The 25,453-nt window shown below is 54.7% G+C and overlaps 8 protein-coding genes across 8 annotated transcripts; 6 read left to right on the plus strand and 2 right to left on the minus strand.

Annotated features, from left to right (window-relative positions):
* Positions 1-612: 612 nt before the first annotated feature.
* Positions 613-3,219, minus strand: C8Q71DRAFT_344947 (sterol esterase). The gene is made up of 16 exons (XM_047917955.1): positions 2,958-3,219; positions 2,734-2,900; positions 2,618-2,682; positions 2,554-2,566; positions 2,385-2,495; positions 2,269-2,334; positions 2,145-2,214; positions 1,982-2,072; positions 1,663-1,929; positions 1,531-1,598; positions 1,447-1,482; positions 1,329-1,398; positions 1,240-1,277; positions 1,084-1,190; positions 926-1,027; positions 613-857 (listed from the first exon to the last, which is right to left on the minus strand). The coding sequence occupies exons 1-16, from the start codon at positions 3,137-3,139 to the stop codon at positions 640-642; spliced, it is 1,671 nt and encodes a 556-aa protein (XP_047783010.1). The 5' UTR covers positions 3,140-3,219; the 3' UTR covers positions 613-639.
* A 1,222-nt stretch (positions 3,220-4,441) lies between these two features.
* Positions 4,442-6,642, plus strand: C8Q71DRAFT_738387 (putative fungal pheromone GPCR, STE3-type). The gene is made up of 6 exons (XM_047922659.1): positions 4,442-4,800; positions 4,847-4,969; positions 5,023-5,202; positions 5,252-5,389; positions 5,445-5,889; positions 5,947-6,642. The coding sequence occupies exons 1-6, from the start codon at positions 4,698-4,700 to the stop codon at positions 6,332-6,334; spliced, it is 1,377 nt and encodes a 458-aa protein (XP_047783011.1). The 5' UTR covers positions 4,442-4,697; the 3' UTR covers positions 6,335-6,642.
* Positions 6,643-7,707: 1,065 nt separating this feature from the next.
* C8Q71DRAFT_854071 (carbohydrate-binding module family 12 protein) lies at positions 7,708-9,283 on the plus strand (the record flags this gene model as incomplete). Its single annotated transcript, XM_047927004.1, has 11 exons — positions 7,708-7,774; positions 7,838-7,875; positions 7,933-8,083; positions 8,145-8,266; positions 8,328-8,411; positions 8,463-8,654; positions 8,716-8,725; positions 8,784-8,851; positions 8,910-9,105; positions 9,162-9,202; positions 9,257-9,283. The coding sequence occupies 11 exons, from the start codon at positions 7,708-7,710 to the stop codon at positions 9,281-9,283; spliced, it is 996 nt and encodes a 331-aa protein (XP_047783012.1).
* Positions 9,284-9,760: 477 nt separating this feature from the next.
* Positions 9,761-11,835, plus strand: C8Q71DRAFT_345009 (major facilitator superfamily domain-containing protein). The gene is made up of 4 exons (XM_047917956.1): positions 9,761-10,154; positions 10,212-10,353; positions 10,420-10,687; positions 10,746-11,835. Exons 1-4 carry the CDS (start codon positions 9,921-9,923, stop codon positions 11,710-11,712), a joined length of 1,611 nt encoding a protein of 536 aa, XP_047783013.1. The 5' UTR covers positions 9,761-9,920; the 3' UTR covers positions 11,713-11,835.
* Positions 11,836-12,546: 711 nt separating this feature from the next.
* Positions 12,547-16,408, plus strand: C8Q71DRAFT_904446 (transport protein Avl9-domain-containing protein). The gene is made up of 15 exons (XM_047928852.1): positions 12,547-13,460; positions 13,512-13,610; positions 13,662-13,732; positions 13,784-13,900; positions 13,951-14,084; positions 14,145-14,154; positions 14,203-14,272; positions 14,323-14,392; positions 14,446-14,588; positions 14,642-14,767; positions 14,824-14,969; positions 15,028-15,061; positions 15,112-15,208; positions 15,261-15,381; positions 15,436-16,408. The coding sequence occupies exons 1-15, from the start codon at positions 12,816-12,818 to the stop codon at positions 16,172-16,174; spliced, it is 2,622 nt and encodes an 873-aa protein (XP_047783014.1). The 5' UTR covers positions 12,547-12,815; the 3' UTR covers positions 16,175-16,408.
* Positions 16,409-16,439: 31 nt separating this feature from the next.
* On the plus strand, positions 16,440-18,350 carry C8Q71DRAFT_345439 (uncharacterized protein). The gene is made up of 6 exons (XM_047917959.1): positions 16,440-16,449; positions 16,498-17,086; positions 17,145-17,829; positions 17,896-17,937; positions 17,995-18,066; positions 18,125-18,350. The coding sequence occupies exons 2-6, from the start codon at positions 16,752-16,754 to the stop codon at positions 18,245-18,247; spliced, it is 1,257 nt and encodes a 418-aa protein (XP_047783015.1). The 5' UTR covers positions 16,440-16,449; positions 16,498-16,751; the 3' UTR covers positions 18,248-18,350.
* A 1,365-nt stretch (positions 18,351-19,715) lies between these two features.
* On the minus strand, positions 19,716-20,633 carry C8Q71DRAFT_854075 (uncharacterized protein; the record flags this gene model as incomplete). The annotated part of the gene is made up of 3 exons (XM_047927005.1): positions 19,716-19,777; positions 19,838-20,375; positions 20,436-20,633. 3 exons carry the CDS (start codon positions 20,631-20,633, stop codon positions 19,716-19,718), a joined length of 798 nt encoding a protein of 265 aa, XP_047783016.1.
* A 1,554-nt stretch (positions 20,634-22,187) lies between these two features.
* Positions 22,188-24,804, plus strand: C8Q71DRAFT_345260 (MFS general substrate transporter). The gene is made up of 12 exons (XM_047917957.1): positions 22,188-22,613; positions 22,691-22,728; positions 22,785-22,800; positions 22,855-22,991; positions 23,048-23,196; positions 23,253-23,759; positions 23,816-23,840; positions 23,893-23,916; positions 23,970-24,027; positions 24,088-24,190; positions 24,239-24,438; positions 24,524-24,804. The coding sequence occupies exons 1-12, from the start codon at positions 22,404-22,406 to the stop codon at positions 24,653-24,655; spliced, it is 1,599 nt and encodes a 532-aa protein (XP_047783017.1). The 5' UTR covers positions 22,188-22,403; the 3' UTR covers positions 24,656-24,804.
* Positions 24,805-25,453: the final 649 nt, after the last annotated feature.

Below are 25,453 nucleotides of genomic sequence, written 5' to 3' on the forward strand. Positions count from 1 at the left end.
AGGAGTCCTAGGAGATCGCGAGCTTTCTGCTGTGGTGTCGGCGCTTGCATGCGAGTTCTGCATCAACCGACCAAGAGTAGTCGCGTCAGTGACTCTTAACGGACAGACACGTAGGGATAGTGCCTCTCGTTCAGCCCAGTAGGAAGGAGAGTGTGCCTCGAGTTCTTCCAACTCTTCAGGATCAGACGTTGGTACCAAGTCATCGTTGTCCATCGACCATGGACGCCCCTCAGGAGTGATTTGTTGGTTCGCAGCCTATCGTACACAGGAGTAGAAGTAGATACCAGTCAGTATATGCACAATACAGCAAACGCAAGCCGCGGGTCGCCGAGGACGAGGATGAGAGGGACGAGGGGATCCATTTATGATTTAGCCACGCAGCGCAGTGGCCTGGCGTTACGTGAAGAGTCACGTGTTCGTGACCAACCGCGTCAAGTCACGCTCCTGCGTCCATTAACTTACTGACTGTCGGAGTGCGAGTCTCTCAGCTGCCTGTATTTTTTCTGTTGTCGATTTCCGGGCTACTGCATAGCTCCAGAGTCTCATATATTCAATGATGCGGACTGTAGGGCCCGACAACAGTAACATTCCAATTCGTGACACACAGGCAGTTCGTTACATCATGACACTATACACTGCTCACGGGAACAGTAACATGAGCTCGTTCAGTAGGCTGATCGCGTCAGCCCGGAATGTATCTGCGGTGATTTCCACCTCAGGTGCGGGATCAACGAAAGTCAACAACGGCGGCGCCGAAATGTCCGAGCCCCACTGGTCCCAAGTGATGTCTGATAGCTTGCTAAGGCCAGACTCGAGATCAGCCGGAGCATTCGGGTTGAGATTATTGGTGAAGAAGACTGGATCATACAGAAACCCATTTAATGAGCATCGAATTAACCACGATGACGGCGTGAGGAGCACGTACTGAGCGCATCCGGTGCTATGTAGTCGATAGAGCCGAAAAACTCCAGGATATCGGTTGCGTGTGCAGCTCCTAGGTACGGTATCTGGGTGCCACGCTTGTAGACTACCCAGGAAAGACGTCAATTTTGGTTGTCGCGGCTTAAGGAAAGGTCACTCAACGATATGACCATGCATCCTGCGTCTGAGATACTGTCTCCAGGAAGTAACGGCGAGGTGCTTGCCACAACCAATCGCCCTGGAAAGACGCAAGACGTTTGAATTCCGGCCTGTCTATTGGTCAATACAAGTTCATAGTAGGACATGGAAGTGCCTGACGTCAGCGCCCATAATATGCCTGTGTCATAGGGTGCACCCTGCATCATCCAGTGAGCCCTTTGGATGGCACAGGTGAGACGAGCACATACCTCGGAAAGATCGGAGGGATAGGCCTCCCCCAAAGCCTCGATTTGTGAGTCAGAAGCGACAGGAATGTAGCTGCGCGGGACAGTCAGTGTTATAAATCCGGCAATGCATGTGACTCACTTTGAATGTACATATTCGAGGAATCCGTCATCCGTCCTGCACCTTCATGAGCAAGGGCAGAGAAAAGAGAGGCAGAAAACGTACGTGACGTTGACGTTACCGAACGAGAAAAGCGTTCCCTCATCGTAGCAATCTCCAATGATGACGGGCACCTGAAGCATGCGACGTTGACCTTTGCATATCACCGTCGGCATTGTAGCACAAGCAACCGCCTACCTTGGCATACAAGCCCTCTTGTATATACTTCATCCCGTTGCGCAGAACGACCTGTCCATCAATCCGAGGCTCCCATGCCAGGGTCAAGCTCTGGTAACTGAAGAAGGAGGGACTCAGAGCAATCGCCGCCTGTAGTTCCAGATACGGCACGCTGCGGAGACACGCCAGAGTATCGTCCTCGCCGGAACAGCCCGTATTCTCGACCAGTTGGTCGTAGTATTGTTGGCCTTCGGCAACAGTTCTTAAGGAGATCGGCGGCCCCGATTGCTATAGTAGTGATCAATGCTATGAGACTAGCATGTAGATGAGTAGTCCGTACCATGACTGCGGCGCGGAATAGACCCCCAGTATCGCCTTCGTTCCAGACCAAATGAGCAGCTACGGAGAATGCGCCTGCACTCTCTCCCCAACTACGAAATAGCGTCGCATGAGATTAAGTGAAGGCCACGCCAAAAGCCTAACACTCCAAAGCTTATGCTTACATCGTCACCTTCTCAGGGTCACCTCCGAACTGCGAGATGTACTTGTTGACCCATTGCAACGCGAGACGCTCTGAAAGCAGACAATGGCGTCAGATCAACGTAGGTCTGGTGTTTAGCTACTTACGGTCACGAAGACCAAGATTGGTCGCATTCGCGTCCAGGATTTCTTGGCTAGCAATGAACCCAAATGCTTGGTATTTTTCAGACAGAGAACATGGATGAGGAGTGTCATCGACGAACCATTCACGCGGTAATTCAGAGCCACGAAGATGATCGGCTGTCCTAGCGCGATGGATCTTTCCACGTAGAGCGACCCGTCGTATGTCGATGCATCTCCTATCTCAAAGGCACCTGGACCAATGCCGAGTAAGTAAGTAGCGTGCAATATAGCATTCTCTCGAAAGCAAACCTCCGAATATCCACTGCGTGTCATGAGCATTATCCAGTCGGGCATGTGGTGCGAGACGACTCACGAATAATACAGGAAGGCTGTCGCCCGCGGAAACGTTTGCTGGCTTGATTACGTTGAGGTTCAAACCTGACGATGCGGTGTCAGTCCGAGCACCACAGCGGACACCTACAAGCTCACAATCCTCAGAAATCAGGCCTGACGCCGAAGTAATCGTGACGTTCTTCGGCAAGAGGTCGGGCAGCACAATGTCCTGCTGCGGACACGCTGCTCCGTAGCTCGTCGCATCCGCGACCCCGGTGAATGGTTCAGGCTCCTGCGGCGCTGCAAAGCGAAGGTTTCCCACTCTATTTGAAGTCGGATGAGGCGGTGATTCATGTAGTGTTGAAGCAAAGGGCACTCACGGAGGCTGGGCGTAATTCATCCCAAGGTACGAAGTGACGCTCCCCGATGTGACACCTTGGTAAGTCCCGTAGTCGAGAGTCACTGTGGGATATGCATCTGCGTCTCGAGGCGTGAGGGGCACACCGAGGACCTGAGTGATGCCCAAGGCCAAAAGCTGCAGGATCAGACGGAAGGACCGCATCGTGTGGGATGCACAGATGTCGCTAACGCACTATTGGAAGAAACAGGTCTCACCTCATTTTATAACAATGGCGGCATGGCACTCACGTACATGCGGAGTTATTTGAAGTTCACATTGACCACGACCGCGTGCATCAAAGCGGGTTCTTGCGTCGTACTATTTGCGACGCAGCAGGTCATAGAACGGTCGTACAGAAATCAGCAGGAAGGCCTGTGATAAACCAAGCGGGTAGTAGGTAGCAATTGATCTCCGGGGTGCGCACCTTCGAGCGATCGTAGGGTAACGATGCTGTGGAGACTGTAGCATGGGATTCATATGTCTCTACTGCCTGACCTCAGCTGATGCTGTCTGAGGTCATACACGGTCCGTGGTACTGCAGCGATGCACAATCGAACAAATCCTGGTGTGATCATGAGATCAGCTCGTCGCGCGTAACGACCGTCCATGATACATTCTCGCAAACAGACTTCCTCAGCGCTGGCGTGTAGGGGGACAGTGTCAGAAGACTTACGCGTTGGGCGCCCGAGCGATCCTCTGAGACAGAGGACTCGTCTCGATATACAACGCCACACTGCCATAGAATGCCGAGCTGAGTGTTGCCTAGTTTATTCATCTCCGAGGGTCCAGAGCCCAGCATCCGGTGCTGTTATATGGGATGGTATGCTCAGAATAGAGCTCTTCCGATTGCTTGCCCGGCGACATGGAATTCGCTGAAGCTCCCGGAAGCCGATCGCCGCGTCGATGTCAGCACCGCATGCCAATAACGTGCCGACACTGCTGTGAGAGCGTCTCCATTGAGTTGACAGAACGTACCATGCTGCGAAGCGGTCATGAGGCATAACACCCGCTTGTGTGCTTCCCAACCTGGACAGGATCTAGCACTTCGTCTCTCTGGCAGCAGATGGAAGCCCTTCCAATGCTGCCAACGGGAGTCCGGTCATCGTGAACGTTCCGGGTTCCTCGGTGAGACGCATAGATGACGATCCCTACTTGCCTGCCTGTAGCAACTTGTAGTACCCGGGCCGGGTACTAGGTGCGATGCGACTTTTGAGTCGGAGATGGATGACTGAGGGCGGCCGCATATACCAGTTCGTCCGAATTTATTGAGTCTCTTTGCAGAAAACTACATTCGACGAGACAGTACCGTTGAGTACGGTAAGGCTGAATTACAAGTGAGAGCAAGTGAGTACGCGACGAGCGCGCTGCCTCTTTTTAGCGCCCAAACTTTGATGCGGGCGTTTCCGGAGGATTGCCATATATGGATATGTCAATCTTTTGGCCGCTTTTGGTAAGAAGAAAGTTGAAGGACTCCTTGTTCTTCTCCACACCTTGTCTAACGGTGCTTCGCTAGCAGCGCAGTACAACACATACCATTCTCAGAGAGGGATATGAGAACTATACCAGCCATGCGCGACCCCCGCTGCTTCCCTCCTTTGCTAATCTCACTCTTCAGAGCTTCAGCCCGCAGAGCCACGTATCCCATTTCGGAGGCTCCCGTCGTGCAGAGTCTCCAAAGGTCTCTATTTGAACGACTTTAATCCGCTGTTCAGGCACGACAATGGCCGACTCCGACCCTTGGGTAGTGCAAGAGAATGCTACTATCGCATTCTCATTACTTGGGTTCGTTCTGGCCAACGTCCCCCTGTATTGGCACCTACGTGGTAAGTTCAATGCATGTCCTCCGAAGATGAGACTCACTTCGCGTAGCATGGAACATGGGATCCGTACAATACATCTTCTGGGTCGGCAGCCAATGTCTCCTCCAATTCATCAACAACATCGTCTGGAAAGACAACGCCATAAACTGGGCGCCAGTATGGTGCGACATCAGTACGTACCTGAGTCTCGCGCCGGGAATTGCACCTCAGAATTTCTTCATGCAGCGACGAGATGGGCGCTGGCGTCCAGCATTGCTATCTGCTCTTCAGCCCTGGTGATCATGCGCCGTCTGTACCACATCGCGAACATCACTACGATCCACCTCACGCGCGAAGACAAGCGTCGCATGATCATTGAAGACACACTGATCGGCTCCGGTTTCCCTATCCTCCAGGTTCTGCTCTGTATGTTATATTTGAGCTCACGTAGCCCACTGAAGCTGACCTCCGATAGACTGGTTCATGCAGGGACACCGGTTCGATATCTACGAGGGCATCGGATGCTGGCCAGCTATTCCGAACACCATCCTTTCGTGGTTCATCTATGATCTGTGGCCCGTCTTTTTCGGCACGATGACCGCTTTCTATTGTAGTGCGTATACATATCTCTCAATGTCTAACTGCGTGTTCACCTAGTACACATCCAGCACTGACGATCAGAGCGTTCCTCAAGCGGCGCAAACAGCTCGCCCAAATCATGGCAACGAACAGCGACCTCAACTTCAGCCGGTACCTCCGCCTCATGGGGCTTGCCGCGGTCAACATGATCTTCACGCTCCCGCTCGGCATCTACACGATGATCGTGAACGCATCGTCGCCGATCTATGTGTGGCGAGGGCTGGCGGACCTGCACTACGACTTCTCCGCCGTCAACCAGTACCCTGCCATCCTGTGGCGCTCCAGCCTGCTGGCAGCCCGCTCGTTGGAGTTCAGCGAGTGGTCTTTTATCGGCTGCGCTCTCCTGTTCTTCGCGTTCTTCGGCTTTGGTGATGAGGCGCGCAGGCACTACCGGAAGGCCTATGAAGTCATGGTGAAGCGCCTCGGTCTACGACCTGATCTGTGGCAACGCCTCCCCGAGGGATGGCGTCTGGGGTAAGTAAAGCAAGTTCGTTGCTCTTGTGCATGATGCTTACCTCCGCCGGTTCACAGGTCCAAACCGGCTGGCCCGCAACCCATCAACATTGTCCTTCCGACCATCGCCCCTCCCTCCAAACGTGACACCGTCTACACCACGTCTGGCAAACTATCCATCTCGATCTCCCTCACAGACGTCGGACCGGACGGGAACGTCGTTGACAACCTCAAGCCCCCGTGCCTAGCTTCTACGCGCTCCTCGAGTTCCCACTACTCAATCGATTCCGAATCTGACACTTATGTCTCCTCGGACAAGGACGAGAAGAAGGACGAACGAGAGTCACCTCTACCTCCCCTCCCGCTTGAGGACCCCGACTTTGTCCTCGACATCCGGCGGATGACGGTTCCCCGCCCAGCGCCGGACGTCCCCATGTCCGTGCGCCACTCGATGGACATCGTCTGACCACCTTCCACACTCCCTATACGATTTATCTTACATCGCCGTTCTGTTCCGTTCGCTTCGTCTTCAATGTGGGCTGGGTACAATGCAGTAAGCTTGGCCCAGCGACTGTACTAATCATCGACCTCCTGTATCGCTAGACACGAGCTACCAGTCCTTGCCACTCCTTCGAACACTGTCAAATAGAGTGCCTCGTCGTTCCTTGTTTGATCGACTCGACTGTATCATAGCAGGCTCCCGTCATCCAATGCTTGGACGAGGTTCAAGCTCCCGGTTGCCTGATTCTTAGCTCGAACAAGATTGCAGTTCGGAGTCGACACCGGCCGCTCCACCTCTGAGGACAATGTTGATCATCAGACGGGAGAACATTTGTCGCAAGGTGGGTACGCCGCGCCTGGAAGAGGTCCAGACTCCACAGCCTGCCATAACTTATAGCCTGTTAGACGTCAGGCTCGCCCGTCGCTGCACGCTACAGTCCGTGTCGACCGTGACGAAGTCTGACAGAAGACGCGCATGCTTTCAACTTTTTCATTTGGCCGTCTGGCCACACTACTACCTAGCAGTGCTTCGAACCGACATGTGTCTGTTTCTGGCTTGTACGGCCCCTGGCAGCCCACGACAGTATGATTTTGATGCCCACCGGAGACATGACTCCAGGAACTTGCTCACAAGTTCATTTACTACGTATACTGCCGCTATGCACGTTCTCCACCGTGACGACGTTTTCATCGAACACGGTCAGGTCCATTGGCTGGTGCCTTCCGCGCCAAATCGTAGACTGCGAAGCGGCGGGGATGCACTCCAGTGGGTACGACCCATCGATGGTTTATGGGAAACGTAGATCACGCACCGTGACGACTCGGAGCTGCGGCGAGGAGACAGTGCACGGCCTCGTGTTCCGACGTGTACCGCTAAGTAACAGCAGTCGATTGTGTCAGACTTGAGTTTGACTTTAGTACTCTGAAGTAGTTCTATCGGGCCCCTTGGCTGTTTGGCGGTACTAGTCTGACTACTATTTCTCTAGAACCACCACGCGTACTCGACAACCGACGACTCGCAAGAAGACTGGGCTTTCGCAATCGCCGCCGCGTGCCCCAATGTCCCTTGCATCTCCTCTCGCTGATCGCGGTGATCAGTGGCGCAGAAGCGTTGTCGAGTACATCGTGTTCGCAGCAAGGACGCCCTCGGCTCATGCACGTGCGGGGCGATGACCTCTGGTGCTGTTCTCTTTGAATTTCGCGAGGCGCTGCCACGGCATCGCCCTGCCTGGCAATCGTCTACATCTATATAATACCCACTGGGCTTCCTTGAGTACCCCAGAGCACCCCGCGACCAGTGCCATCTCTGCCATCTAACCCAACTTCATACTGACCAGCATGTCTCAAGTGTACGAATGGGAACCGGGAACCCCGTACGGCGCGGGCACCGTCGTCGTGTATCAAGGTGAGCATTTGGTGCATAACCATGGCGAATATGTACTGATCGGGAGGGCATCACCTACACTAGGGGTCACGTACACGATCATACAGCCGCACACTTCAGAGGTACGTTTGGGTAGTGAAACATGAGCTGCGCATAAGCTAAACCATACGGCCCTGTAGCCTGGATGGGAGCCACCCAACACTCCGGCGCTCTGGGGTCGCATGGAGGAGCCGGTCGGTGGCTACCAGCAACAGCAGCAGGGTGGGTATAACCCGGGCTACATCCAGCCTCAGTCCCAGCCTCAGTACCAATCGCCGCCTCCGCCGCAAGGTATGCTCATCCATGCATCGCACCAGCATGTACACGAAGTCTGATCATCACATTGTACAAGGCGGATATGGTGGCGACGAGAAGGCCTGGGATCAACATCAAGACCAGCAGGTTGAGATCCATCATGAAGAGCGCAAGAAGAACTGGTATGACCTCGACGACCACCGCAAGAAGCAGCTCGAGGTACATGGCGGAAGCGTCCTCGCTGTAAGCTGCGCTCTTGCTGATCTACTCCTCAACATAGATCGGAGGCGGTCTTGTCGCTGGTCTTGCTGCCATCGGCGCTGGCTATTATGCCTACCACGAGCACAACAAGAACGAAGATGAGGTATGCACGCGAGTGTAAATCATTGCTTGACTATACTGACAACCCCTTCAGAAAAAGGCGTTGGTCTGGGGCCTGCAGAATTGGCTTCAGGAAGCCGAGGCCCGCAAGCGCGACTTCTACGAACGCGGTCCTTCCGGACCCGCCACGTGGATCCTCTCTGAGGGAGGTCAGGTCCCCCAGAACGCACTCCCGGCCGGTCAGCAAAACGGCGAAACTTTGTACGTCTGCCGCGGCTTCTACGAGGTATGCACCCGTCGTGAAACGTCAACGAAGTTCGAGTTGCTGATCATTGACACTACCGCAGGGCGGTCTCCGTACGTATCGTCCTCGATGATGTTATCGCAACCCTCACCTCTGTCTGCATTGATGTAGAGATTGGCAAGGTATCGCCTGCCTTCCCCAAGGGCGCGGTGGTCGGATACGGCTTCAAGGAAGTTTCGGTGGGTGCTTACTTCCGTGCCCCTGTCCTCACCCTCGGGCTCACTTTGCCCTCGGTAGCTCCCGAAGTACGAAGTCCTCGTCGGGGATCCCCGCGCGCTCCGCTGGATCGATGCGCGTGGCCGCCTGAACGTGCAGAGCCTCGGCGCGCAGCCCGTGGAGGGCGGTCGCGAGAAGGACGGCACGCCACTCTTCGTCGCGAGAGTGCAGCACGGCGAGCACGTCATCCCAGGCAAGGTCAGCGAGAAGCTTGACGGTAGGTGTTGTGTTTGTGGTGCTGCGCGGGTTCCAGAAGCTGATGCTGTGAGTAAGCTGCACTTGTTCCGGTTGGGAACACGGAGGTTACCCAGCCTGTGAGTCGTGCTTGCATCTGAGAAGCGCGATGAACTGATCGGCCATCCACCCAGGAATACCGTGTTTTGTGCTACGCTTGAACGAAGAATTCAAGCTCGTATTATCCAGAAAGCATGTAAGGCATGAGCATCTCAGTGTACCATCAGTTGCAGTATCGTTGTCTTCACATGTAAACGCGTATCGTCAGGAAAGTTGTACTCCTCGCAATTTCAAGGCATTGTCAATAGGCTAAGTTACAAATGTACAGTTGTCATTTGTCGTTGATGATCGAGGATATGAAGGCCTGAAGCTTGAACCTTTAAGTTTAGTCACACGTTTGACATACACATTCGAATGTTCGCCTTCAGCAGGCTGCATACTTCTTTCCACTGTTCAAGTGGTGGGATGACTTCAAACTACCCGATGTCTCCGGTGATATGATCGTTCGTTGCGATTCATTTCCGGCGCTGGGAGCTCTTGACTGTGCATGTGAAGCGATAACTTAGCCGACGCATCAATGACGCATAGAAACATCTTCCTGGCGAGTCCTGGCGTTTCCGATTCGATTGGTCAGGGGACCGTTCGTGTCGTCGATTGACTCGAGTCATGGTTGCGTGATGACTATTGCATGCTAGCCATGAGTATATGATCGTTCGTTGAGAGTCGATCATTCCCGCCGGGGCGATATCGATATATACCTGCGCGATGGTGCGTTGACTCAGACTCAGCGCACAAACCATGACACGCTACGGACTCGATGTCCTCTCCACTGTGTTCGATCTCGCACGTCTCCGGTCTCACCATAGTCAGGTCCAGGGCAACTCGAGACCGCTATCCCTACAGCCCTTCCACTCTCATACACAAGAACACGTTCATGCTGAACACGAAGCTGCTTCAGATGGCAGCGATGATTTCCGACTGCCGAAGATGCGGTCTTTAGTCACCATGCTCGTTGCAAGCATGCTTATGCAGGTATGTATGTCCAACGCCTTGTCATGTCATTCTGAATGGGCATGCCGTACTACATAGGTTACCTTCTTCATTGTTGTCTCCTCTTCGAGCGAGTACGCAGAACACCTAGGGGGAACGCCCACGTTCTCTGGCCTTGTCATCGGTATCCCGACCGTGTTCGCAGGTGTTGCGTTAATCCCAATGATGAAATACGACGGTGGTAAGTAGTGCTTTACCACCCGACATGCATTAGCCAATTGATTATTGATTCGTCCAATTGCACCAGGTGGATACAAGCTCCCTCTGCACTTCGCGTGTGCCTGTGCCATACTCGGAAATGTCCTCTATAGCCTCGCGTATGCGGCGAATTGGCTGTACCTCATTCTGATAGGACGTATGGTGTCCGGACTAGCTATGACGTTCTTCCTTTATTCCAAGCGATACTGCACCGACCCGCGCATCGTCGGTATCCGAAGGCGCACGACGCTAGCGGGCTGGCTTGTCCTTGGACAGGGCTTCGGCTTCAGTGTTGGCCCTTTCATTGGCGGCCTCCTGTGCGCATGATCCACTATGATATCTGTGGGGTTATACATACTGATGTCCACTTTACAGCTACAAAGTAGGATTCCCGAACTCGGTGTTCAATGGATATACTAGCCCAACGTGGATCCTCGCGGGCATATGGGCCGTTTTCTGGGCGATCGCTGCTGTGCTGTATGAGGACGTCCCGCAGGTACGCCCTGGTGCAGTGATAATGGAGTTGCGTACCACCTCTGCCTCCCTGGAGGCACCCCAATCGTCGCAAGCCGACGACGCTATCCAGGACTCATCAGCGACTCGTACCACCAGCGGTTATCAATCTCGCGCAGACGGTATGCACCCGAAGGCCAAAGGTGCCTCTACCGTTCAGGAAGCTGCTGTTTTGCCCGAAGCAGAGGAAGCAAACATGCCCACTTCGCGTCCGAGTCGATTCCGCATGACCGGCCCCCAGATCGGCGTCACGGTGACGATGTGCTGGTTCGCAATGACCTGCTTCTTCATCCTCGGCTCGTGGGAGGCGAACATCCCCATCTTCACCTCGTCAGACTCGCCGATGAATCCGTTCCACTTCGGCCCGTTCGCCGCGGGGAACATGATCGCGCTCGGCGGGGTATCCACGTTCCCCCTCCTCTTCGCCAACCTATTCGTCGCGCGCCGGATCCAGGACCGCCACACGCTCGCGATCGGGACGACGCTCGGCATGGCAGGCCTCCTCACGGCGATGGGCGTCCTCGCGACACGGACTGTCACGTATGGGAGCCTGTTCGCGTGCTGGTTCTTCATCGCGCTGGGGTTCAATATCATCAGCACGGTCACGCTCAGCTTGCTCTCGAAGCAGCTGCCGGGTGAGTGGAATGGCCGCCTCAGTCTCGCGATCCAGTATAGCATGTTCACCGGCCGTGTGACCGGTGCTGTATGGGGCGGTGCTGGGGTGAAGGTAGGAATGCTCAACTTCGTCGGGATGCAGATAGGTTTGGTGTGTGTGGGCGCGGTGTCGTTTTTGACGTTATGGCGACAATTGAAGGCGAAGACAGGCTAGTCTAGCCTCGATGGTCCACACGCCCTCGACACATTGATGTAGTATTTGATAACACGAATTAGAGGAGTTGAACAAGACCACACGCACTTATGTACTGTCTATCAAGTGCGCATGGTTGTCCTGCCAGTGATGACCGTTGTACTTGTCGTTTCCCTGGCGCGGGCACTTCAACATGCGTGGTTTGGTCTCCGTTGTCAAAGACAACTTGATCCTTGGTATAGCTTGGGCTCCCGGCATTTACTTCAATGGTCATATTCCATAGTACGCCATGTAGCAGAGATGGCTTCCGTCATCATCGCAAGGTCGTTCTATGCTATTGCGACGTATACACTATCGCAGGACCTGTCATTGCCGGGTCACTGCTTGCATGTGTAAGCGTCCCATCCTATGGAAACAATTCTGAGCAAGTGAGTGGTTGCTCACCGCGGCCGCCAAACTATGTCACCATACATGTTGACCATCGACCATCTCCGCTGAAGGTCGTCATGCGGTCTTGTTCGTGCACATGAAGAAATGGTCTCGTTCCGGTTCCGGTTCTAGTTAGTCGATGAGACTCACATTGTAGACACAGCATTGATGCCATCGACGACGAGGCCAAATGGATGTAAGAGCTATCATGTACGCGCCTAGAGGCACAACGCGTTGACAGCAGCGTCCTCCTGATGGCTGACAAGAACAACACAATGGCACACACGTCGTGTCTTGGTCGGGCTGAGTACGTTGTCTGATGGTAGGACTCGAAGGACTTGAGGAGGACGTGGTCTAGGGGCAGTGTGCCGGCACGGCGCGCCACCGTCGCGTCGAGAGCGTGAAGCGCACGTGCTGCGGTCTCTCCCGCTACTTACTCGTTGAGTCGTTCTCCCAACGCAGAGTCCCAGACGGCCAACTCGCTTCCCTCTCCTCCTGCACGAATCCATACCACACTCGTTCGAACGAATCGCCCTCTAGCTCGCGTGCACGCGCGAACGTACTACTATCTCAGAGATACCGCCATCACGGGCGGCAGAACCTGTGCGGCTCCTCTCCTGCTGTCCTGCGCTGAAAGGTATGGAGTCGTGATGCCGTGTTTCCGGTCTACTCAGCGGGCTGTGCTCGTATCATAGATGGCCAGTGCACCCTCCGGAACTCCTTCGCCCTTCGACGACTCGCCTTCTTCGCTAGCACTCAACACGCACTTCCTCCTGCAGCCGGAGCCTGAACACGACGAGTCTGGTGCTTCTTCTGACATCGCCTTCTCTGACGGCGACACTGCGTCGCAAAGATCTATCGCCCTGTCTTCTCCCACACACTCGCCGCGACCCGCGGCCCATCTCGGTCTGCAGGAAGAGGAGGAGGACCAGGTCACGCCGTCCGCTATAACACCCGTCTCGTACATCAGGCAAAGCTTGTCGTACTCCAAGCGGAACACGCTGGACACGGATTTCAGTTCCGACGTTGATGATGATAGGAGCTTCTTTATGCGTAGAATGGATGACGGCGAGTCTCCAATATCCAGTGTAGCACCTTCGGTCCTGGAGGAGCGAGAGAAGCCCTCGAGCCCGCCACCAATGCCCCGAGCGCCTGCTTCGCCTCCACCGCCCACCCGTCCGCCCGTAGGCGTACGCGGTAGAAGTGACACGGATAGCGTAATTTCAGCTGGCTCGGAGGGCACCACGTACTCGAAAAAGGCACGGCCTGAGTCTCTGTTGCCTCAGGCGAATCAGGGTCCCCTAGTGTTAGGTATTGCGCTTGTAGACTTTGACCACTTGGTACGTGCGTAACCACTAGCCTTCACGTACACCTATTCAATGTAGTCTCAGGTCGGACCTAAGATCGAGTTCTCCAGAGGGGCGGTGTGCGAGGATGAAGAGATTGCAAAGATCCTCCCCTTCCTCGCGCTTCCGGACGGCGCGCACTTGGTAAGTGTGGAAAGTTTTAACTGCGTAACTGAGGGCTAGAACCATATACAGTCGTCGGAAGATTATTCCTACTTTCACCTCGTTCCGACAGGACCCAATCCTTCGACCATCTTCGGGATCTCGTAAGAGTCTCACATAATGTCTCGTTCTACTCATCCTCACTTCCTCTGCAGATGTAATCGACAAATACGCGCCGCAGAGCTGCTCGTGAAAGAGGCCGACGTGACCCGCTCGACAGTGCAGAAGGCCGTCGTCGTCCTCGCCTCGAAACCCGTGTTCGGACTCATCAGGTAGGTGGACGAATGCTTGTGCATCCGTACTTTGCTCACGGCCATTGCAGGGACCGGCTCGGCGTGATTACTCGCGCGCTGTTCGCGCAACGCGATTTCTCTGACATGAGCATTCTTGATGACTTCCACACCTCGCTGGAGCACTCGCTCCGGAGCCAGATGACCGAGAGCGGGCTTTACATGGGTGCGCATGCTGTTCGGTTGTAAACGTGGTGTCGCTCACATATGGGTTTGATGGTTGTAGGAACTAGTCTGTGAGTCAACCAAAATGGATTGACAGACTCTCATACTAATGCGTTCAGGCGGGAGCTCGTACATACGTTCCGACAACGAACACTCGTCCTCTTGAAAGCGCTCATGTTGCAGAAGAAGGTACGTGGTCTATGATTTACTTGATACATCAGAATTAACTTGTGTTGAAGATCATGTTCTTTGGGCACCCAGTGGAGCGACTATGCACGTACCAGTACTCCTTGGTTACCCTCGTTCCTGGTATGCTCCGCATGGGACCGGTACCCTTCGCATCACTCACTGAGATTACTCAGGCCTCCTTCAAAACCTGGACGACTGTGGCTCGCCACCGCTTGCTGCGCGGGCTCAGTCCCTTACACGACCAACATCATTACGCACGTCTGATCACAAGAGTATGATGGCTTATATCGGCTTGCCTCTTGACCTCTTTGGCAAGGTGCGTGCCGAAGCTGATCCGCTCCTTTCGTGTGCTTGATGTTGGGTCTTCAGGATGCGTTCTTTCAGCCTTATCTGCCGCTACAGCAGCTGGACATGCTCAAGGACACGCAAAGTTGGTTATGCGGCAGCACGAACACCATCGTCACACAGCAGAAGGAAGTCGAACTGCTCGTAAACGTGAGGGAGCCATCTCCCGACTGTATCGTATGGGTGCCTGGCTAACACTTGCTCAGGTCGAAAACGGGACGATGGAGTTCCGTGATCCGAGGGTCGAGCGTGTGGCCGGCTTGACTGCCGCTGATCGGAAATGGATGGACGAGATCGTCAAGGATGTCAACGAGACATATATCGACGACCCGACAAAGCCAGCCGGCATGCAGTCAGTATCTGTTGTGTACAACCAAAAAAAGTCACACTGACCGAGACTATTTACGTAGCTTCAAGGGTAGCGACGATTACTTGAGACAGAAGGTAGGTATGAGGTTGCAGGATGGCAGTGTTCTAAGCTAACGTTCGACCAGTTCGAGGAGTACATCTCAGGTGCTCTCGCGTCCGTCAAGTATTCTGCGTTCTTGGCAAAGGCTGGGGGATCCGGTGTTGTAATCACGGATGGCCAAGGTACTGCCTCTTGCACTGCACTTTTGTGCTTCGGGCTTATCGAGACACACAGGCGACCCGAACTCCTCACAGGATTTCAATGCTCTATGGATCCAAGAGTTCAAGAAGACGAACGCCTACGAAGTCTGGGAACGTGTGACTGATCCTATGCTGTTCGACATCGTTGAGGCGCGGTACGTGCCACTTCTTGTCACTGCCATCCTCACTCTTATCTGAACTCTATACAGGCATCCTTGCAGCGAGAGGCCGTCCGTTCTCGCGGATGTCGGACTGCGGCTATCAGAGGGAATCCAGGAACTCAAACTTGACCAGCAACTGGCTCCGACCAGAGAGGCTATATCGCGCACGATCACGGCCGGTTCCACCAATGTCATGAAGGCAATGGAAGGGTTGCGTGGGCGCTGGCTGGCCCCGCGCAGTGGACCTGGCACGCCAGTGACCGCGACCTTCTCGAGCGATGGTTCTGCGGGTTCTGCGAGCACGTCCAGTAGCGCGGACGAAGTCAGCAAGGCTGGTAGCTCACCGCCATCGCGGCCACCTTCGATCAGGGGTACGTCTGACCCTGCACGGCCCCCGTCACGCTCGAGCGGCTTGCGTCCCCTGAGCATGGCGGCGACACATCCAGTCCCCGTACCGCCTCCTCCTCCGGTCCCAGAGCCGGCTCGCTTCAGCGGCTGGGTCGGCTCGTTCTTCACGCCGCGGCCCCCCTCCTCGCGTGCATCGACCGCGTCGTCAACGCGCAGAGAGAGCAGCTCGGCCGCATCGGTGTCGTCTCGTGGGCCGTCTCCGCATCCTGCTTCGCCGCCGCTCCCTCATGCGAGGGATAGCATAAGCAACGCGAGCGTTGCGGAGTCTTTGCCTGACCAGGCGCTGCAGACGCGGAGCCTTGACGACGTGTATGGGGGCGTGAGCATACAGGACCACGAGCAGGAGGCGGAGCCAGCTGATACTGGCGTAGCGCTCTGATCCTCACCCAGGTACCATTTCGAGCGTCTCGTTCCGGTGTTCTCCTTGGAAGTATTATTATATGGTCCATCCCGCGCAGTTCTTCATCGCAATTTATCTGAACCAGCAGACGTTTACCTGTGATTAGACTGTTCATGCATCATGTTACACTATGATATTCGCATACCCGCGTACTAGAGCGAGCTTCGATTGTGGTTCCAACATCAACTACCGAGCTGGAGATATTCGCATGATACTTGCCGGAACGGACCACAATTATCAAAAACGGTGAGACGGTGAGTCTGCCTCATTGCTCTCTCGGAGAATGTGTTGACGGAGCACAGGTCAACACGCTTTCTAAGTCATAGATTCACGAGGTGATGGATGTTGCTTCTGCATCCGCTGTCAATGAAGCGTCTACGGTGCTACTGCGGACCACACCGAAAAGGCGGTTCGACAGTGGGAATGGTGCATCGCAGTCTGGAGTCTAAATTATTCGGATAAGACACGATGTTTATATTGCGAACGACGACTCACATTCCAGCAACTCTCACCTCCAGTTCACTCTTCCTCAGGTTTCTCCAACGACTCAGGCGCGATGCCAACATATCCCTGGGATACATACACGAAGGAGATGCGCGAGAAGTACTCTTGCTATGGCAGAGCTATGTGGAACCCATCTCCGCACCTAGCCGCCATTCATCCAGACGTAGACAATGCGGTAGATATCGGCGACGTCGGGCGCATCGAGCGCGGACAGTTCCATCGTCTATTCAATACGATCAGTGGCTTCAGCCACTGGACCCTCCCTCCGACGCTCGTTATGTTACCTCAGACCGAGATCGAGGCATTGGTGGTGGAAGATAACATAACTGAGTCGTGCTTGCACAGCAGCAGTCTCCTGACGCTAGATATCGATGGCGGAGCGACCGGGTGAGTCACAGCTGGTATGATCGAGTAGACCGCCTCTGACGAGACGTGCTCATGTTAGCGGCAACGTAGCGGCAGCAGGCGCGTCTTTCAAGTGTGCAAGAAAGCGAGGGGCACTTCTGCACTTGCCTGAGCCCGAGTCGAGGAGCATCAATGCTTCCGGAACATCTGCCCGTGCTCAATATTCATATGCGAGTGGCAAGAGGCTCGCCAGTAACATCATTCTGGAAGAGTACGTGGGCAGAAATATTCAATCATGGCACAGATTTGCTACAGGGACGGCGCGATGGCGCGTCGACGAAGCAGACCTCGTATTTGTGACCGGATATTTCGCCACAGAACGCTGGGGGGTAGCCACATGTACGGACCACGGGGTGGATGCAACAGTCAGCATTCGCGCTGGGCAAGGACCCCTGGACATCTCATTCTCTGTCTCCGGATCGATTGCCACCTCCAGCTTCTTTCACACGAGATGCGGTCCATCCAACCCTAGACCAGGGAGACAATGTATATTCCTCGACTTATACAGGGGCGCAAGCCGGGCTTCGATATTCGCCAGCAAATTCCTGTTCTTCTCCAAGCCTTTCAATGCGCTTGGGGTTGCGGGGCAGCCTACTACACATGATGCAGCAAGACACAGGGACGGCTACGAGTTGGGAAATGGTTTTGCTTCCATCACCGGAGCCGAATTGGGCGACGATATACCTATGACAGACGAGCCGAACCTGTACGACGAAGCCTCAGAGGTCAGACAGACGACGTATAGCTCTCAGCATTGCGAAATAGTGCCAGCTGATGCCATCTGTCGCTAGATACCAGACCCTTCAGTGATGCTACTTGGTCGCATTCTGCAGGTTGGTAGTTGGTCATAATTTTCGCCGCGAGCTCAGAGCTAACGAAGAGCCCTAAAGCACTCCAATGCTGATGTGGCGGTCGTCAGCACACATGACCTGCACTATTTGCAGACTCGCGAGTTAGAGAAGGTACGTCAACCTAAATCAAGCAGTGGTGGATTGAAATAAATTTCTCCTTATGTACCAGCTCCGTGCGGGTCGAGATCGCCCAGTACCACCCACTGTCTCTCATCAGCAGTTGGATGACTGGTGGCATCCCACGGACATCATCGTTGTACCTACAAGTGCATTGAGAGGTAATGGACTGTAGTCGTTTCCAGTGAACAGATAGCACTGATGTCTGATGTACTTAGTCGGAGTTTTGCAAGTGAATACGTTCGAGCGTCGACAATGCCTACCGGAAGATACTCTCCATGAGTATCCCTATGAAACTGGGTCTACAAGTCTGAGACAGGTACGCGTCAGTGTTGAGCCGATGATGATTTCTACTGAGCACGTCGCCACAGGTTATCGATATGACGGATAACGAGACCGTTTCTGCGACTCTTAGCATGCCTTCAATCCACCCTACAAGAGCATCATATCCACTGGACAGTTGTCCAGAATCGCACATACTTGATACGGACATCGAGACGGAGATGGGGAACCTAGACTTGAGGGGTGACCGTTTTCTGCCATCCGATGCGCCGCTTGCATCGACTTCGGCTGAAGGTATGTGTTCTTAGGGAGTATTTTGCATCCCCGTTTTGTTCATGCATTGTAGTGCATCCCTTCTATCCGTCAACAACCGATTCCCCGCAGCCTCTGGCGCAAGCATCACACACGCGCTCTTCGGTATGTCCTCAGTCCTGTCCGCCCCAGTAATTAATCCCCTTATCCGTAGGTTCAGGTATACCTCGATGATATCCATGAATGGCCTGACGGCGACTCGCCGGACCCCTTTCGCGAACAGGTGCTATTATCGTAGGATGTGGACCCGCACGCATACTGACATGGCATCCTCAGGAGGCTGCCCTAACTGTAATGGAAGCCGAAGTCACACCCGCACCCATTATATGTCAATGGAAAGATTGCGGCCACACACTAATCGACTCGTCTGCCGCAAGTATCCGAGGTCATTACAATTCAACCCACCTACCTTCATCTGACGATGAGGAAATACAATGCCAATGGATCCACGCGCACGGCGAACAATGTCCCAGTATGTTGCTGACTGGCTCCGTGCTCACACACGTCCTGTGTCTACATATGCCGCCCTTTCAATGGAAATGCAAACATTGCAAGCGGGGCTACTCGAGCCCTATGGCATTGAAGAGACACATTAATAGATTGATCAGCCGATCCTGGTCAGTCGGCATGGGGTGCAAAGGGGAGGAAGAAGGGACGGGAAGGACGATGTCGTGTCCTACGTCTATATAGGGCTCCGCCCCCAGCGACCCTAAAGGGACAAAACAACCAAACAAACACTGGTTAGTACGCCTCATGATTCAGGCATATTTTTTGACGAGCGATCAGCAGATGACGGCGAAGAGCAATGCGACCTTCTGCACGAAACCAAGGAGCTCCATCAGGCCTTGTAACAAACTCGGTTTGCCATTCAGATGCATCCTACTATACGTTTCCGAAGTGTACAGAGATAGTCCCATATACAAGAATAGAATACACATATAAATACATGCGCACGGGCAGGCAGGGTCAGGATTGCAGTGATGTTTGCAATACAATCGTCGCGGATCGTTATAATTCTTCTCTATCTTCTAGGTAGGCAAGGAGGACGTTCAGAGCCGTACAACGGTGAGGATGGCGACAAGGCCGTCTTGTTCGATGTCGTGATTGACGCCTGCGTTGATGTCCGTGAGTATATGCGTGCAGCGGGGTCGCAAGGAGCAGCAATGCGCACCTCGGCTACCCTTCTCGAGGAGGCCTCGCCTCCACTCTACGTCGGCACTCCACCACATACCTTGCCAGTGACTGCCAGCGGTCGCTTGTTCAACGATATGGTTTCGCCCAAGGTTGTAACCATCATCCTCGATGAGGTGATTATTGGAGGAGTCCTTCTCCAGCGATGCCCTGCGCCGGGACGTGAGGTCGGGTTCGAAAGCAGAAGACGAAAGGACGAACCCAAGGAACCACGCCCCGCTATTCGCGATAGTTCCGTTCTGCTTCCACGCCCGGAAATGATGCCCGCCCCGCACGCTCTCCCAGCATGTCCCGATGACTGGGAAGTAGTTCTGGCGAAAGAGAATCTGCTCTGGCTTGCGGCCGAGCCCGTCGCCCAGGTCGGCGTCGTGGATGTGACCGTAGTGCAGACCGAGACACTCCTTCGAGAAGCCGATGGACTTCGCGTACGTGTGCAAGCCAGTCTCAGTGAGTATGAAGGGGTCGGAGAGGGCAGAGATGACGACATTCAGCGGTTCGCCTAAGTGTTTCGTCGTAAACTGCGGGGAGAACGAGTAATTGAGACAAGTTCTGATGAAGAATAATGAAGGGGGACGTACATCGAGCAACCTGCCGCCGCTCAGCCTCGGGTCCACCCATCCCGGCGTGTTCTCCACCGGAGGTAGCTCTCCGTTCTCGTACTCTCTCTGTATCCGAGGACCCTCGATCACAACCTGGCCCGAGCCATACTCGGCTGGTAATGCGACAGCCCGCGAGAGCAAAGTCGAAAGGAGGAGGAGGAGCGCGGGCGGCAACATTGTCAGGCAGCGCGATGTGGCTAACTTGTGCGAGGCGTCCTGCTACCATACACAGTCACTTATGCACCTCGGTGTAGAGATAGCAGCGAGAGACGGCAATGCGCAGGATAGTGCGCCCAAGCAGGATGAGAGAGGAGGCCAAGGAGGGGGGTTTCAGCGTCGCGTCCGACTCGGGGAGTAGTGGAGACAGGTGCGTGCATCAGTCAGTCCGGCGGGTAGCGTCCGCGTTGCGCAGCGCCGGGTCGCCTCACCCTTGCCCCGCGAGTCTCCGGTCGCCTTCGCCTTGTCTGCAGAGACGTTCGGTGTTCGTTGTCGTCCTCGTTGTGCAGCTGCCGTGCGAGTAAGTAGTCGACGCTGGCGAAGAGAGGCCGGGATCTCGGACCGTCATGCTAGTCTACTCGAGTGCGCCAGATCAGGGAATTGCTGATCAGACTTCTGAAGCGGCGTTTGTGTTCTCCTGCCTCTTACTCGCTGGTACATCTTCCTGTCAAGTAGGTACTAGCAAAACGATAGGCAACTCCGTAGTGTCCTCTTGCCTAGCTCAGATGCACTAGCATTCATCCACCTCGCGATTCGCGGCATATTGGTCTAGAAGCACTCCGACGAAATGCACTGAGTCGGCCTGCACCCACGCACGCTCATCCTCCTCCCCTCCAAAAAGGTCGTATCCCGCGGGCTACCTCAGACTACGGGAGACTATCCGGTGAGTGTTCCCTGGCCGAATCAGAAGAGCTACTTTTCTGACGCGTTCAACTTCAGCGATCCTTCGACAGTGAAATGACATGCGTGGGTCGTACGTGCAGTCTCGTACAAACGGGGATAGGAGACGGTCGCTCACACGCCAAATTTGAGCTGTGATGCTGAACAGTGCTGAACTCGAGCCAACATTAAGCCAACATGGGGTGGCCGTCTACTGATCATGCGAGTCGGCCGGCCTGCTGAGGTCGGCAGTGTCCTGTACTTATCGTATGCAGCCACGAAGGGCGACGGGACGAGCTGCAGGTCAGCCTTGCGGACGTGTGGCCTGCGTAACTCCCGAGGCGATCGTAGTCGGCTTGTCCTTCTTGGCTTGGTCGAGCAAGTTGCACCACGTCATCATGTAGACGCTGGACATGCTGAAGACGCAGAAATATTGGTTTGCAGTGCCTGACTGGAATCTGACGTCGACAGCTTTTTCCAAGGGCGAGTCCAAGGCGAATCCAAGCACGGCTGCTTGATCTCACGGAGTACCAAGAAACTGAGGAGTTGGTTAGGTTTTTTCTTGGCTCCACTGCAAACTTCAGATGCGCTCTTTTGATAGCCCCCACCAGCGTCTGAGTCGGCTCCGGTACGCACATGTTACGGTTTGTTTCTCCCACAGCTGCAGAGAATCGCGCCCCGGCCCTCGCGGAGGGTCGACTTGTCCCCTCTTTTCAACTGTTCTCCATTACGGTATGACCAGCTGATATGGCGTGCTTCTGCAGACGTATTAGCCGCCGCCGCAACACCCTTGGCCGGGGCGGGTACGAGGAGGCAAACATATCTGCCACTGGGGCAACTGTGTGCAGTGGCGGTCCCAAGGCGGTCCCTTCACTCGCATGGGCTCCATCATCGTAGAATAACTGTCGATCCGCCTTCTCAGATCTCTTCTCTGTCAAGGCCGCGTGGAGATGCTCCTCATCTTACCCGAGGCCCTCATAAACGCACGAGGTGGAGCTGCTCCGGGAGCCTCGCGCAACCCGCTATCTCTCTCTTTTCTTGGGTTCTCTGCGCGAATAGGTGCACACGACCATGGACGCTTCACGAACAAGAACGTCCTCCGACGAGAAGGTCAGTGCCGAGGAGAAGTATGCTGCGGTCGACGAGGCAGGCGTGCTATCGGCACACATAGACCCGCGCGATCTGTACAACGAGGAGGACTCTGGCGTCGATCCGGTGTACCAGGCGAAGGCGAAGATCCTGAATGAAGCATTCATGGAGATTGGTATGGGCAGATACCAGGTATGTGGTTGAATCGCGCGGACTGTATTCTGGTGGAGTATGGATATCTTCGATTGCTCACGTGGATCTGTATCTAGTGGTGGCTTTTCTTAATCACAGGATTCGGGTGGTTTGCGTGAGTTTCTTCCTTTCGGACACTTCGACGTGAAGCTCACATGCGAACGACTCAAGCGACAACCTCTACCCTGTGGGTACTGCAGCAACGCTCATATTCAGATTGCTGACATCTTTGTTTTGCCAGATCGTGACAGGCCTAATTCTCACCGCTGTCTCGAACGAGTTCAACTTTCCCAGTCCATTTTTGAAGCTTGGCCAGAGTCTCGGTCTGCTTGTAGGCTGCGTGTTCTGGGGTGTGGCCTCGGACGTATGGGGACGGCGGTACGTCAATGTGACTAGCCGTCATACTGCATTGGATTGACTTGAGATGTATTTAGATGGTGTTTCAACTTCACGCTCCTCATCACGGGCATATTCTCGGTAGCTGCTGGGGCATCGCCGAACAAAATCGCGTTGTGTGGCATGGCCGCAGCGTGGAGCGTTGGTGTCGGCGGCAACCTGCCCGTCGACTCAGCTGTTTTCTTAGGTACGTCCGCCAACCCACAACGCGCTAACTGAGCGCGAACTGATTTATACGCGCAGAGTTCATCCCCGCCTCGCACCAGTATCTCCTTACGGTCCTCTCCATCTGGTGGGCCGTAGGCCAGCTCGTCGGCAGCCTCGTCGCCTGGCCACTCCTCACCGACTTCTCCTGCGCCTCCGCTGCCGACTGCCCACGGAGCTCGAACATGGGCTGGCGGTACTTCCTCTACAGCATGGGCGGGCTGATGCTCCTCTGCTGGTTCCTCCGCTTCATGTTCCACCTGCACGAGAGCCCAAAGTACCTGATGGGCCGGGGGCGCGACGCGGAGGCCGTCAAGATCATGCAGGCGATCGCCGAGTACAATGGACGGACGTGTCATTTGACGTTAGAGATGTTGGAGAATGCGGGAACGGTGGATGACAGGAGCGGGGTGAAGCGCACTTTGGATACGAGTGCGAAGGCGGCGGTGGTGAGGAAGCTGAAGATGTTGAGTGGGGAACATCTGCGGAGCTTGTTTGCGACGAAGAAGCTGGCGTGGTCGACGAGTCTGTTGATTGCTATCTGGGGTGCGTGCGCACGCCATTTCTGCGCTCGAGAACATCCAATGTTTAACGTATTACAGCGCTGATTGGGCTCGCCTTCCCATTGTGAGTCTTTCACGTAATGTTAGCTGTTCAATACTGAAGGCGTTCATCCCAGATACAACGGATTTATCGTTTACTTGTGAGTTCATTCGTCCGGGCGTCTGGTTTGTGACCCTAACCTTGAGTCCACAGCTTGCAGACGCGAGGAACTGACTTCGGCGACGGTTCGCTCTACATAACGTATCGCAACGTAGGCCTTTTATCCTTCTTCAGCTCTGTCGTGGATACTTATGACTCTATCCAACTGCAGCAAGTAATTTTAAGCGCAGTGGGGCTACCTGGGGCTCTCCTCGCAGGATGGATGGTGGAACTCCCATACCTGGGCCGAAGGGGGACGATGGGCATCTCGACAGGTAACCTCGCTTGCACGTCTGAAGGGGAACGTACTGACATACGCGCAGTCATCACCGGTGTATTCCTATTCGCGGCAACCACCGCACGTACGTCGAACGCCCTACTCGCCTGGAACAGCGCGTACACATTCACGAGCAACGTGATGTACGGCGTATTGTACGCCGTCTCCCCGGAGCTGTTCCCTACACGAGATCGCGGGACAGGAAACGCACTTGTTGCCGCTGCAAATCGCATCACGGGTGTTGCTGTGAGTGTTTTGATCTGGTGCTCGCGGATGTGTCGTATGAGCACCTGCCGCGGACCGAGCGCTGACTTGCTCTGTGAATCTGTAGGCACCCATCGTTGCCTTATATGCGAATCTCGCGACTTCCGTTCCAATATACGTCGCCGGTGCAATGTTCATCGCGGCCGGTATTCTGTCGTTCCTTCTACCGTACGACCCGAGAGGAAAGGCGTCGATATAGTGCCTGTACTATTGTAGACTCGAAGACTGGGGCGCGTGTACGAGTGAAAAGCCTCGGACCCGCTTCGCATATGCAGCGTAGAGACAGGCCAGGATGGTCCGCCAATATACCGCAACCTTGGCTCGTGGGTGTCTCCCCCGAACCAACATGTAGTCTGGTTCTGTGAGTACGTGGCGCGAGGTGGTCTGTGCCAGTGTACATCCGAGTGCCGGTACTTTGCCACTGGCGTGCATTTCTTGCCTACAATGTCGGTGGCTGGAAGACGTCCGCGTCATCTCGCTGCAGACTTGTTCTGCCATGGTGATCGACCACCCACACCGATCGAACTCGGGATCTTGGCAGGATCTCGCGATCTCCGCGCTCGCAATAACCGTGGGCCCGACTCTCGACAAATGTCGTTCGCTCGTTGACATCCGTCTCGCGGTGTCCTCGTTCTTCTCTCCGAAATCACTGGGGGCGTGACGACGCGTTGGTCGGAGCGCGAACATTGAAAGGACATTGTAAGGGGTATGGACTATTTTCCCACGGTGTTCCGTGGCCGGACATTGTAAAGGACAATATCTGGCCATGTTTGGACCGTCGGACATGCGGCACTGTGTGTGCAGCATGTAGTGTTCAAAAACATGCAGAATAAATGTATGATTTTATTGGTGTGCAATTATGAACATGAAACGAACAGCCGAGATGTTGCCGCGCACAACACAGGCTGTACGAACATCGCACATACATGATTCCTGTCAAGTGGTACAGTAGTATTTGCATGTTCGGAGCGAGGACATGTTGAGTGTCCATAAATGG

Source organism: Rhodofomes roseus (genome assembly GCF_022264815.1).
Source record: "Rhodofomes roseus strain CIRM-BRFM 1785 chromosome Unknown C8Q71scaffold_3, whole genome shotgun sequence".
NCBI classification, from domain to species: Eukaryota; Fungi; Basidiomycota; class Agaricomycetes; order Polyporales; family Fomitopsidaceae; genus Rhodofomes; species Rhodofomes roseus.

Excerpts from the sequence above, each read along its gene's own strand:
- C8Q71DRAFT_738387 (XM_047922659.1), top strand. The coding sequence starts at position 4,698 with ATGGCCGACTCCGACCCTTGGGTAGTGCAAGAGAATGCTACTATCGCA. Across the intron at positions 4,970-5,022 it reads GCCAGTATGGTGCGACATCA|CGACGAGATGGGCGCTGGCG; the intron begins GTACGTACCTGA and ends TTCTTCATGCAG. Across the intron at positions 5,890-5,946 it reads CCCGAGGGATGGCGTCTGGG|GTCCAAACCGGCTGGCCCGC; the intron begins GTAAGTAAAGCA and ends GCCGGTTCACAG.
- C8Q71DRAFT_345260 (XM_047917957.1), top strand. The coding sequence starts at position 22,404 with ATGGACGCTTCACGAACAAGAACGTCCTCCGACGAGAAGGTCAGTGCC. Across the intron at positions 22,614-22,690 it reads TTGGTATGGGCAGATACCAG|TGGTGGCTTTTCTTAATCAC; the intron begins GTATGTGGTTGA and ends ATCTGTATCTAG. Across the intron at positions 24,191-24,238 it reads GACGATGGGCATCTCGACAG|TCATCACCGGTGTATTCCTA; the intron begins GTAACCTCGCTT and ends ACATACGCGCAG.
- C8Q71DRAFT_904446 (XM_047928852.1), top strand. The coding sequence starts at position 12,816 with ATGGCCAGTGCACCCTCCGGAACTCCTTCGCCCTTCGACGACTCGCCT. Across the intron at positions 13,611-13,661 it reads TTCCGGACGGCGCGCACTTG|TCGTCGGAAGATTATTCCTA; the intron begins GTAAGTGTGGAA and ends AACCATATACAG. Across the intron at positions 14,589-14,641 it reads CTCTTGACCTCTTTGGCAAG|GATGCGTTCTTTCAGCCTTA; the intron begins GTGCGTGCCGAA and ends TTGGGTCTTCAG.
- C8Q71DRAFT_345009 (XM_047917956.1), top strand. The coding sequence starts at position 9,921 with ATGACACGCTACGGACTCGATGTCCTCTCCACTGTGTTCGATCTCGCA. Across the intron at positions 10,155-10,211 it reads TTGCAAGCATGCTTATGCAG|GTTACCTTCTTCATTGTTGT; the intron begins GTATGTATGTCC and ends CGTACTACATAG. Across the intron at positions 10,688-10,745 it reads CCTTTCATTGGCGGCCTCCT|CTACAAAGTAGGATTCCCGA; the intron begins GTGCGCATGATC and ends TCCACTTTACAG.
- C8Q71DRAFT_345439 (XM_047917959.1), top strand. The coding sequence starts at position 16,752 with ATGCCAACATATCCCTGGGATACATACACGAAGGAGATGCGCGAGAAG. Across the intron at positions 17,938-17,994 it reads TACTTGGTCGCATTCTGCAG|CACTCCAATGCTGATGTGGC; the intron begins GTTGGTAGTTGG and ends AGAGCCCTAAAG. Across the intron at positions 18,067-18,124 it reads AGACTCGCGAGTTAGAGAAG|CTCCGTGCGGGTCGAGATCG; the intron begins GTACGTCAACCT and ends CTTATGTACCAG.
- C8Q71DRAFT_344947 (XM_047917955.1), bottom strand. The coding sequence starts at position 3,139 with ATGCGGTCCTTCCGTCTGATCCTGCAGCTTTTGGCCTTGGGCATCACT. Across the intron at positions 2,215-2,268 it reads CAATCTTGGTCTTCGTGACC|AGCGTCTCGCGTTGCAATGG; the intron begins GTAAGTAGCTAA and ends GTCTGCTTTCAG. Across the intron at positions 1,191-1,239 it reads GGCATATTATGGGCGCTGAC|GCCGGAATTCAAACGTCTTG; the intron begins GTCAGGCACTTC and ends ACCAATAGACAG.